The following is a 12,446-nucleotide window of genomic DNA, read 5'->3' on the forward strand; positions in this document are numbered from 1 at the left end:
CACTGTAATTTATGAACAGAAATTTATTTCTCATATTTCTGGAGGCTGAAATCTTCAAGATCCAGGTGCTGATAGGTTCAGTTGTCTGGTGAGGGCCGTGTCCTCCAGAGGGGAGGAATGCTGTGTCCTCACATGGTGGAAGGTGAAAAGGCAAGCCAGTGGAATGTTGCTAACACCCCTTTTTTTTTTTTTTTTCTTTTTTTTTTTTGAGATGGAGTTTTGCTCTGTTGCCCAGACAGTGCAGTGGCACGATGTCAGCTCACTGCAGCTTCTGCCTCCCAGGTTCAAGCGATTCTCCTGCCTCAGCCTCCTGAGTATTTGGGATTACAGACATGTGCCACCATGCCCGGCAAATTTTTGTATTTTTGGTAGAGATGGGGTTTCACCATGTTGGCCAGGCTGGTCTTGAACTCCTGACCTCAAGTGATCTGCCCACTTCAGCCTCCCAAAGTACTGGGATAATAGGCGTGAGCTACCACGCCAGGCCTAACGCCTCTTGTATATGGTCCTTAATCTCATTCACAAGTGGAGGAGCCCTCATGACCTAATCACCTCTTCGAGACATCACCTCTTAATGCTGTTCACATTTGGCAACACCTGAATTTTGGTGGGGACACATTCAAACTATAGCACCAGGAGCATTATTCTCTTTTCCACTTCGTGGGGGATATAATTTGACCAGTGTTGTAAAGTTGTATAGTGAGAAGCTCACTAGTGAGGTTTTTGGTATGTATATTTAATTGCCCTAGTGAATGTTCCTTTGATCAACCTTTCTTGTTAACGCTTCCAAATATACTTACTGCTTCTAGCACAGTAGACTATCTCCAGCAAAAATCTACTTATCAGGTGTTTTGGTTAGTGGTAAAAAATTGAGAAATTGAGGTTGGGGAAAAATTGGCAGTAGAAAGGTGGGAAAGATTGGACTCTAGCAATAGTCTAATTTTGTACGTTAAGTAGTGAACCTAGCACATATCAGATGTTTAGTAAGTAAGTGATAAATATGAAACCACAAGTCCAGTCATGTCAGAAGATATCTGCTTGGTTTTCCAAAAGTGTGAATTATTTCCTGCTTTTAGTTTTTTCCTATAGTGGTTGATTGAGGAACACACACAGACGAGCATTATATGCACGCATATATACATATATGTTTTTAAAACTTTTAAATTGGAGCATAATGTAACTTAGAGAAAAATGCACTAATTATAATATATAAAAATTTCACAAAGTGAACATATTTGTTTACTAGAGTCCCCTTTGTGCTTTCTCCCATTCACTCCTCTCCCCAAAAGTAACCAGTATCCTCACTTCTAACACTGCAGATAAGTATGTAAATGTAATAATATAATATGTGCTGTATTCATCTGACTTCTTTTTCTCAGCATCAGGTTTATGTTATCTATTCATATTGTGTAGGGAGCAATAATTATTTCATTCTCATTGCTGTCGTATAGTACTCAATTAGCTTAGGGGAAACTTAATCTGCAGTATTTTTTTCTTCTTAAAGCGGCTTTAATGTAGGGTTGGGGTGGCTTTCCTAATTGTCAGAAACTGCTTGCTGCCTGGAGGCTACTGGGAAGGAGGAACATGTTCTTCTAGGAACCAGTGAATCAACTTGGTGATGAAGAAGCTACCTCCATACATTTCCCCTGTGCCTTCTGAAATGTATTTACTTTTGCTAGTAGAAAGTTGTTGATTTTTCAGTTTTGTTTTTTAGGGTTATATAGTAACAGTAATAGCTAGCATATATTGAGCTTTATATTAGGTACAAGTACTATGCAAAGTGATTTCCTTAAATTACCTGTTTTTATTTTCATGAGAACTGATGTTTTATTAATGTTCTGGAGAGTGAGGTCTTAGTCGGTGCAAGTGAACACATCCTTTAATGTATGTTAGGCTGTGGCCTCCATTATCTAACTGCTTATTCTTTTCATGTGTAGGTATGTCATTGATGGTGCCACTGCTCTTTGGTGTGCAGCTGGAGCAGGACATTTTGAAGTTGTTAAACTTCTAGTCAGCCATGGAGCCAACGTGAATCATACCACAGTAACTAATTCAACCCCCCTGCGGGCAGCATGCTTTGATGGCAGACTGGACATTGTGAAATACTTGGTTGAAAATAATGCCAACATCAGCATTGCCAACAAATATGACAACACCTGCCTAATGATTGCAGCATATAAGGGACACACTGATGTGGTCAGATACCTTTTAGAACAACGTGCTGATCCCAATGCTAAAGCACATTGTGGAGCCACAGCATTGCACTTTGCAGCTGAAGCTGGGCACATAGATATTGTGAAAGAGCTGATAAAATGGCGTGCTGCTATAGTAGTGAATGGCCATGGGATGACGCCGTTGAAAGTAGCTGCGGAAAGCTGTAAAGCTGATGTCGTTGAACTGTTGCTCTCTCATGCTGATTGTGACCGAAGAAGTCGGATTGAAGCTTTGGAACTCTTGGGTGCCTCCTTTGCAAATGACCGTGAGAACTATGACATCATAAAGACATACCACTATCTATATTTAGCCATGTTAGAGAGGTTTCAAGATGGTGATAACATTCTCGAAAAAGAGGTTCTTCCACCAATCCATGCTTATGGGAATAGAACTGAATGTAGAAATCCTCAGGAACTGGAGTCCATTCGGCAAGACAGAGATGCTCTTCATATGGAAGGCCTTATAGTTCGGGAACGGATTTTAGGTGCTGACAATATTGATGTTTCTCATCCCATCATTTACAGGGGAGCTGTTTATGCGGATAACATGGAATTTGAGCAGTGTATCAAGTTGTGGCTTCACGCCCTGCACCTCAGACAAAAAGGTAACAGGAACACCCACAAGGATCTTCTTCGATTTGCTCAAGTTTTCTCACAAATGATACATTTGAATGAAACTGTGAAGGCCCCAGACATAGAATGTGTTTTGAGATGCAGTGTTTTGGAAATAGAACAAAGTATGAACAGAGTGAAAAATATATCAGATGCTGATGTCCACAATGCTATGGACAATTATGAATGTAATCTCTATACCTTTCTGTATTTAGTATGCATCTCTACCAAAACGCAGTGCAGTGAAGAAGATCAGTGCAAAATTAACAAGCAGATATACAACCTGATTCACCTTGATCCCAGAACTCGTGAAGGTTTCACCTTGTTGCATCTGGCTGTCAATTCCAATACTCCGGTTGATGATTTCCACACCAATGACGTCTGCAGCTTTCCAAACGCACTTGTCACAAAGCTCCTACTGGACTGTGGTGCAGAGGTGAATGCCGTGGACAATGAGGGAAACAGTGCCCTTCATATTATCGTTCAGTACAACAGGCCCATCAGTGATTTTTTGACCTTGCACTCCATCATCATTAGCCTAGTTGAAGCTGGAGCTCACACTGACATGACGAATAAACAGAATAAGACTCCGCTAGACAAAAGTACAACTGGGGTATCTGAAATACTACTTAAAACTCAAATGAAGATGAGTCTCAAGTGCCTGGCTGCCCGAGCAGTTCGGGCTAATGACATTAACTACCAAGACCAGATCCCCAGAACTCTTGAAGAGTTTGTTGGATTTCATTAAGTGACTGGATATGTAAAGTCGTTTAATGTGGTGCTAAAAAGTAAAGGACTTTAATCACAGACAGTAGAATTATGTGTTCATAAATTCTGCTTTTCTTTCCACTACCCTTCCTCCCATCCCATCCTTCCTTAGTTCTGTATTTGTTTTTCTTGCCTCATGGTAATTGATTTCAGACAGACTTTAAACAAAGCCACATGGTTTTGGTGTAACGATAAGGTATTTGGATATTGGTCACCTATTTGTCTTTTTTTTTTTTTTTTTAAAGGAACAGATATAAAATTGTTTATGTAACAAGGGACATTTATAATTTCAAGTTGATAATGTTTTAAACAGCTGCTTACAAAAGTATTTCTGTTAAGCCTATGTCAGCGTGTTATCCATGCAGCAGTTTTGAGGATTTTAAAATTGAAGAAAAAGAGCTAAAAAGGAACATTAAAAGCAATGGGATATCCAGGTGTTCTGCACATGCCAAACTGCTATAGATAGTTTTCACTCTTCCATTATTTATACGGAGTGATGCAGCACATTTTAGCATTCAGGAGGATTTTTTAAAAATAGCTGCAGATTAATCTGGAAAATATGCTAATTTAATAGTTACAAATTTGTAAAGTTAAATCCATTTGAAATTGTTGCATTATGCTGGGTAGTATATACAAAATGGTTATCATCTTAAACCAACTTTTCAGAGAATCTTGATGGACTGCCTTTAGGCTTGAATTCTTCAAAGTCTATTTTAATGAAATTTATCTAAATTGCAGCAGTCTATTTGATTCAGCTCATAGACATGTAAAAATTATGAATGCTGTTTTCTTATGAAACAAATTGTCACAGTATAGCTATACATTCTATTTTTGTCCCCTTTTCCCTTTTCCTCCTATATCTTTTAAAATTTGGAAACTACTTTTCCAGAAGGCATTATTTGTGCCTCCCTAATAAGGTATTTTTATTTATGACAGATGAAAAGGAACCAGGATATTTTTGAATTTTTTCACTTTCTTAGTCTGTGACAAGAAGTAGAAATATCACTAGTGTGGTATAGGAACTTACGTGTTTTTTATGATAAAAATAATTCTTAATGCCACTTGAAAGGTAATTTTGTCTGAGCTGCAAATTTTTCAACCACAAAATGTCACTTATTCCTACAGGCTATACAGAGGTCTTTATGGTTTTTTGGTTTTGTTTTGTTTTAATGGCAACATTTTAACTGTCAAACTAAAAGGGTATTCTGTGATTATCTTTTAAGCATTACAAAAATTCAAGTGAAAGTTATACGCTTATTTCTATTGATGTTAAAAATGATAATGAAAGCAAAATTAGCTGTATCTGTAATTTTCTCTCTAGTGCCAAATGAATGCCTTAGCTACTCATAGTGCATGGTACTGTAAGTGAAGACCTGCAGCTTCTTTTTTTTTCCTTTAATGAAAAGCATTATAATGATGTAGCAGCATCAGATATAAACTTAAAAAAAATAAGGTTTCAATTAACACTTTATGTATGGATAATGCTTTGTAAAGTATAAGAGAAAGGTTGCAGTTGGGTCAGTATAAAACAATGACCAAGCCAAAATCAGCACCTAGGGCCTTAAATAAAATAGAAATACCCCACAAAATGAAATATTTTGAAGGGTGGGAGGGGACAGAAGGGGGGACTATCCCCCAAGGATGCAAGATACTTTTTACAGTTGCTATCATTATACTTTGTGTGTCTTCTTGCTTCAGTTAGGAATGTTTTCATGGTAAATTCTGTCATGGTAATAGATTTCTATTTTCCTAACCTGAGATTTTACAAGGAAGGTTTTTAGGTTGGCTTAAACGGAGGTATTTGAGTGAGCCCTAATTTAAAAATTACCAGACTTGATCCTCCTGGTATGAGTCAAGGAAATACTGTACCTTGCTCTTAGCAACTCTCAGTGGCCTGAAAGAGAAAATGCTCTTCTTCAAGGTGAGTGAATCATGCTTTTTCCACAGTTCAGATCAGACCCTTTATTTTTTCAAACTACAAGGCCTGCTTATTGGACAGTCTAAGGAATAACTTTGATACTTGGTATTCAGTTGGTTCCATTATTAATGTATATTATTTTTATTTAAACATCAAAACTTAAAATATCAGATAATGTTGCATGTTTTAAAAACACATTTCATCCCTTTGGCTACCCAGGACCAGCACTATTTAAGACACTGCTTATTTATAAAATGAGGATAACGATTATATGTACATATTCAGACATCAAAATTTAATGACATTCTATTTTGAGAAGGGAAGACAATGCTGGAGAAAGTAAAACTGTTGATTGAAATGCTGACAGGTTGGAGAACGAATTTGAAGACAGTGGAATAAACTATGAACTATGCTAATGGTAATTAGATTTTTTTTTGTTTGTTTAGTATAGTGGTAAATTGTGTAGTATCCTGCTGAGAATCTAATTCTATCTTGTAAAATCAATCCAAATGTGTATTGTGAAACACCTGTATAAAATCATTTTTGAAATAAGTGATCTACATGCCTGTTTTTTTAAAATGTTTTTGGTAGAATTGTTTTAAAATATGTTTAGCCAGACCCTTCCCCAACTTAATTTTTTTTTTTTAAAAAGGAAAATAGGTAAGAAAATGATAGTTCTATATCTTAGCCCTCTGTGAACTCTAGGCTGTCTCCATTTTGCAGCCACTTTGGTCATTTGATGTTTACTATTGGTATACGTATGCTTTGAATTGTATCTCTTCATTGATGGTATTACAGATTCAACCAAAACTTCTCTGTCCTGTTCAGTAATAGTTATATAAATCTGGATGAGCTAGGGAGGCCCAGGTGGATGTTTTCATTCGCAAATCATGAGAAGCTTAAGTGGGTTTTATGCACTTGATAGAGCTGGCAAAATTGAGCTATTGAGTTTAAGTTAACTATTTAACTCAAGGAATGGGCAGCAAACCCATCCCCTCAATTGATAAAGAAGGGGGAACGTTTTTACATTGGAACTGACACTGACAACATAGCTTTTTCAGTCCACCCTGGTTGCTCTAGTAGGCCACAGCCCAATCATGTTAAGGTTCTTTGCTGTGGGAATTTTAAATAAACCAAACCCAAAAGCAGACCATCTGTAAGCTTTGGTCTGCTTGTTTCTGAGAAGGGTTTTATTTCATCATACTAATAGTGGACTAACAATTGGTAATTGTGAGAACTTAGGTATGATAGCATTGTTTGAAGTAAAATATGATTTGGGGGCAGCAGCTTTCTAAATACCAACTCTGACAAATGTTTTGAAAATTGAAATTTCAAGGGAGCAACACCCTGTTAAGAGTTTCCACTACAGTTGAGGCAGCTACTTTATGAATAAGACCACTTTGGGTTGTTTAAGCAGAAGCATTTCTTTTTTTTTGGAATGGGGTGGGGTGAGGAGTGAGTTGCCAGACCTTTGATTACAGTTTGCTGGTTTAGAAACAGCCAGTCAGTGGCTGAATTAGTGAATAGATGAATGAAAGTATAAAGGACTTGTTTTTTTATGGTAGATTATCTGTAAGAATCTTAAATGTTCCTTTTCAGATTAGTCAGATGTGTTGATGCACACATGACTATTCTGTTTTTCTCACTGACTATACTATAACATTAAAAAGGGGTTAAAGAAAACAAAACTCTGCCTTTTGTGCTATGAAACATTTTTAGTCCAGAGGTTTTAAGCTATGTGTCCATTCCTGCTCTGAAAATGCATAGCTTTTTCTGGATGTTATCTCTTGAAAGTAGAAAACTCCTATGTGTGTATCACATTGCAGGGCTTTCTTAGGTATTTCTGGCAGACTTTCCCAAATCTTTAGATGGACTGGGTTGTACAGCATGCCCTCCCCCAAATATGGAATCTGAAAAAAATACTACACTATTGATAGTGGAGATATATTAATTTTTAAAACTGTAAAGTAAATGTGGTCTCTAGTCTAGGTTTGTGGTGTGTACCTTTGTGTTAATGTATAGGGAAGAGACAATGACTTGATGGTTATGGGGAGTGTATCTTGATGTGTGTACAGGGGTAAGTATTGCTAAATTATTAACAGCTTTTATTCAGGGTGAGTCATGTGATGAATGGCCTAATCAGAAAAATGAAGGAGCAAAGATGCAAGCTTGCCAAGTGATGAAACGAACACGATTTTGTATCTATTTTTTATCAGGTGTTGTAAAATTTGTGCATGGCTTTTTTTTGTTGTTGCTTAGTAACTGGTAGAGAAGAAAAGATGAGGAAAGAAACTCAGCTTTCCTCACTAATCTTTTCAGAGGTACACAGTTAGGGAGTAAAATCTGACTGGCCTAATCGATGGAAAAGACCCTGTCCTTTTCACCCCATCCTGCAATCCTCTGTGTAGAGGAACTCATTGTTGTATTCTAGTAATTCACTGTGATTTATAACAAACCAGTGATGTCATTCTATTGTGCACTTTTGTCAAACCATTTATGTGACTTTAATAAACATAGTAAACTTGCTGACTGCACCAGAGGTCCATTAGTGATTTATATATTGCATGACATTTTCTATTTTGAGTTTGACATGTAGAGTCATTTTTAGTTTCATGGCAATTGACAGTCCTAATAACTCAGCTAATTTGAAACTAACAATCTTGCTGTGTAAAAGGAAAAAATGGTGTTTGTGTTCAGTAAATGTTTGAAAAAAACTACTTTGAGGTTTGTGTCTTTATTATTCAGTGTGCCTTAGTTGCGATGTTCTTTTGTTGAGTGCCTTAAAGTTGTCAAAGTTATATATGTGCACGGGAAAAAATTCAAATAGTAAAGAAAAATTCAAATATATTTTTTTAAAGTTCCCTTTTCATCTCTCCCCGCCTCCCATTTGGACTCTGCAGAGACAATCACTATTAATAGTTCTTTGAGTAGCTTCCCAGAATGTTTCTGTGCACATATGTATTATTTCTCCTTTTCAGTTTTTAAAATGCAACACTATTCTGTATCTTATCTTTTTCATGTAATATATCTTAGGCATTTTTCATTTCTATATGTATAGATTTTTAAAACAACTTCATAGCATTTAATTCTGTTGATGGATTGAAAATGTGTTTAACTAGATTGTATTGATGGACTTTAGGTTTTCAGTTTGTGATAGTTCAAATAATGATGCAGTCAACATCCTTAAGTACAATACTTATAGGACATATTCATTCCTAGCACTGGAACTTGGTTTAGTGACTACTTAAAATCTTGACAGAAGTTACCAAATTGCCTTCCATCTCTCTGCATCTTTATTGACATCAGATATTACTTAGTTTTTTCAAAGTTGTGATTAATGAAAAATAGTATTTCATGGTTTGATTTGTGCGCCTTTATTATGAGTAACGTTGAACACTTTCATATATTTATTGACTATGTTTGCCTTGGGGTTGTGTTTTTTTTTTTTTTTTTTCCTACTTGTTAGAAGTTCCTTAGAAGTTTGAGTGCATTTTCTCTGTCATATAATAGTTGCAGTTTATTTACTTTATGGTACTTCTGTATCCAAAGTTTACTTTTTTCTATAGTCAAATTTATCACAATTAAAAAAAATGGAGTCTTGAGTGTTAGATCCTGCTTGTAAGGCTGTCTCTATTCCAAGTTGTATGTCTCCCCCCCCCCCCACCCATGATCTATTTGAAAGAGACACTTTTATGGCTTCCCTTCCCTTCTTTCTCCTTCTCTTCTTTGGTTTAAAATTTTGATTTTCCTAGAATTTGTTTGGTTTTTGTTTGTTTGTTTGTTTTTTGAGACATGATCTCACTCTATCACCCAGGCTGGAGAGTGCAGTGGTGCCATCATGGCTTACTGTAGCCTTGATCTTCTGGGCTCAAGTGATCCTCTCACCTCAGCCTCCCAAGTAGCTGGGACTACAGGTATGTGCCACCATGCCCAGCTAATTCTTTTTTTGGGGGGTATTTTTTGTAGAGATGGGGTTTTGCCATGATGCCTAGGCTGGTATTGAACTCCTGGGCACAAGCAGTCCTCCCACCTCAGCCTCCCAAAGTGTTGGGATTACAGACATGAGCCACCACACCTGGCCTTGGACTAGTATTTCTTCATTTGTCTTTTTTTTTTTTTTTTGAGACGGAGTCTCGCTCTGCCGCCCAGGCTGGAGTGCAGTGGCCGGATCTCAGCTCACTGCAAGCTCCGCCTCCCGGGTTCACGCCATTCTCCTGCCTCAGCCTCCCGAGTAGCTGGGACTACAGGCGCCCGCCACCGCGCCCGGCTAGTTTTTTGTATTTTTTAGTAGAGACGGGGTTTCACCGTGTTAGCCAGGATGGTCTCGATCTCCTGACCTCGTGATCCGCCCGTCTCGGCCTCCCAAAGTGCTGGGATTACAGGCGTCTTTTTTAAGTAGAGAGGTGGGAGTAGCTAACTTTTTTCATTATTATATGTTTATTTTTCCAGATGAAGTTTGGTGTCATTTCATCATGTTAAGAGATTATTTCGTTTAGCATTGAATTAACAGATTTAGGGACATCTGTGCAGTTCTGCATTTCTGAACCTTTTTTTTTTAATCGAAAAGAAAGCTGTGTCTGGTTAGGTAAAGCATACACCTCTATCCAGAATTTGCTTTTTTTTTTTTTTAGGTTTTTCTTTTTAATGAAGATCTTACAACTATTTTCCTTTTATTAGCACTACGTACTTCTAAATATTAATGTTTTTACAAAAGCACTGCACTTTTTTTTTTTTTTTAAGGAAATACATTTTCAGTTACTTCTTTTGGATGTCCCAGATACACTAATCATTTGCAAGTAACAGTAATTTGGCCTTCTCATTTCCAGCATTCACACCTCAGGAGAGTATTAAAGGGTGGTATTGGAGCACACCCTCAGGACATGTTTGTTTTCAAATTTAGATTCTGAGTGGCCATTCCATTCTCTATAGAGATCTGAAAAAAACAGTGCAGCCCTCTCATTTTATAGTTCAGGACACAAGCCCAGAAAGGCCGCACAAGGACTAAGTGTGTCATAACCGAGAGTGGGCTCTGGGTCTCTTGACCCACTGAGCAGTGCTCCTTCACTATGAGATGCCAGTACTAGGGAAGCTCACTTTCAGATCTCTGCTGGGTCACTCCCCGGCTGCAATACCTAGTGAGACCACGGAAATCATCCAAACAGGTTTTAAAACATTTTTTTCTTTGTTTCAAGTAGTGTCTGCTGTATGACAGATGACTAAAGAAAATACTGGCAGTACTATATTCCTTCAGATACTTGACCTAGAACATTTCAGTATGAGAGAGGCAAACTTTAGATGGTTCAGAAAACCTTAGCTTGTTGGCAAGTTTAGACAAAAATACATTTTCTAATTTGCCTGTGCTTTAAAACTTTGGTGTGCTCAGTCCATCAGAGGGGAGGACTGGGGTTTTGCTTTTGCCTTAATCAACAGCAAGATACTCTTGCAAATGGGTGCTTCCTGAACACCTACTGTATTTCAGGCACTGCACCACAGATACACATACAAAAATAAGAGACCAGCCTGGGCAACAAAGTGAGACCCCCTTTCTACACAAATTTTTTTAAAAAATTAGCTGGGCATGGTGGTGTATAGTCCCAGCTACTCGAGAGGCTGAGGTGGGAGGATCACTGAAGTCCAGGAGGTCGAGGCTGCAGTGAGCTGTGATTGTGCCACTGCACTCTAGCCTGGGTGACAGGACGAGACCCTGTCCCAAAAATAAAAATAAGAAAGATGGTCTCTGTCCTTGATAAGCTTGTTCTCCAGTTAGATGCACCTATTTGAAATTTGATTTTCTGTATTTCCTCTAATTTTCTAAACAAAAACAAGTTATTTTTTGACTCTGGCTTGGGCCACCTTCTGAAAACATTTCAGACACATCACTAAGTTGCTGCACATCTTTTTAAATGCAGTGCCAGGGAGATAGTCCAGGAGTTTGAGACCAGCCTGGGCAACATGGCAAGACCCTGTCTCTACAAAAAATACAAAAATCAGCTGGGTGTGGTGTGTGCCTGTAGTCCCAGCTACTCGGGAAACTGAGGTGGGATTGCCTGAGTCCGAGAAGCAGAAGTTGCAGTGAGCTGTGATGGAGCCGCTGCACTCCAGCCTGGGCAACAGAGCGAGACACTCTCAAAACAAACCATGCAAAGCTGATTAGAAAGGGTAAGTCCCTCAATGATAGTGCTCCTCCTTTAAAAATAACTTTCTGCTTGTACTCTACTTTGGACTTGGTAAGTTTGCTAGGTACAGTTCAGCATACATCTTATTGAAAAGTTTGAGTCCAGGTGCAAGGCTTATAATTCTCTCTTCATGCTAAATCAGCAAGGCTCTGTTCCTACTTCAGTTTCAGTTTTGGAACATGCTGTCCTATTTTAGCATGATGTTGAAACTAATTGAATAGACAGTGACACAAAAGCACTCTGCAGATTTTAATGTGGCCAATTAGGCCTGGCTGTCCTTTGAGAAAAGAATCTAGTTGATGTTAACACTAACATAAAGATAGTTTGGGAGGTGGTGGTGGTGTTTTTTTTTTTTTTTTGGTAACAAGGAGTGCAGAATAAAAGGCTGGAACCACATTAGCTAGCTGAAGGTAAAAGCAAAGACCAGTATGGTGTTGAATAAAAACAGGGGACCATTCATACTAATGGCTGTATTTAAGTCACCCAAGGCACATTTGGGTGGTGGGGAGACTGCTTGTTGGGGGTGAGGCATGGGTGCAGTGAGCTATGCCAGGAAAGGAACATGATTAAGCCAGCGGTCTCCATTACAGGCTGCTTGGCATCCTGGGCTTGAAGCCAGGGGACTGACTCAAGTCTAGTGTCTTATTCTCAGACAATATTGATGCTAAAACCTTTTGAATACTGATGGAGGTAGCAGTTTATCTTGTAAAGACCTCTAGGGATGGAAAGGTCCACACCGTCTTCCAGAAGCTCTTCCAC

The 12,446-nt window shown here is 38.2% G+C and overlaps 1 protein-coding gene across 2 annotated transcripts in view; it reads left to right on the plus strand.

The window, feature by feature from the left end:
• Positions 1 to 8,045, plus strand: part of FEM1B (fem-1 homolog B) — a 17,821-nt gene extending 9,776 nt beyond the window's left edge. The window contains 1 exon segment of one of the 2 annotated variants that reach the window (NM_001266272.2): positions 1,938 to 3,617. In NM_001266272.2, the coding sequence (NP_001253201.1) occupies positions 1,938 to 3,573 (1,636 nt within the window). In that variant the 3' untranslated portion in view covers positions 3,574 to 3,617. 2 annotated transcript variants of the gene reach the window in all.
• Positions 8,046 to 12,446: the final 4,401 nt, after the last annotated feature.

The sequence above is a fragment of the Macaca mulatta genome, chromosome 7 (assembly GCF_049350105.2).
Source record: "Macaca mulatta isolate MMU2019108-1 chromosome 7, T2T-MMU8v2.0, whole genome shotgun sequence".
Taxonomy (NCBI): domain Eukaryota; kingdom Metazoa; phylum Chordata; class Mammalia; order Primates; family Cercopithecidae; genus Macaca; species Macaca mulatta.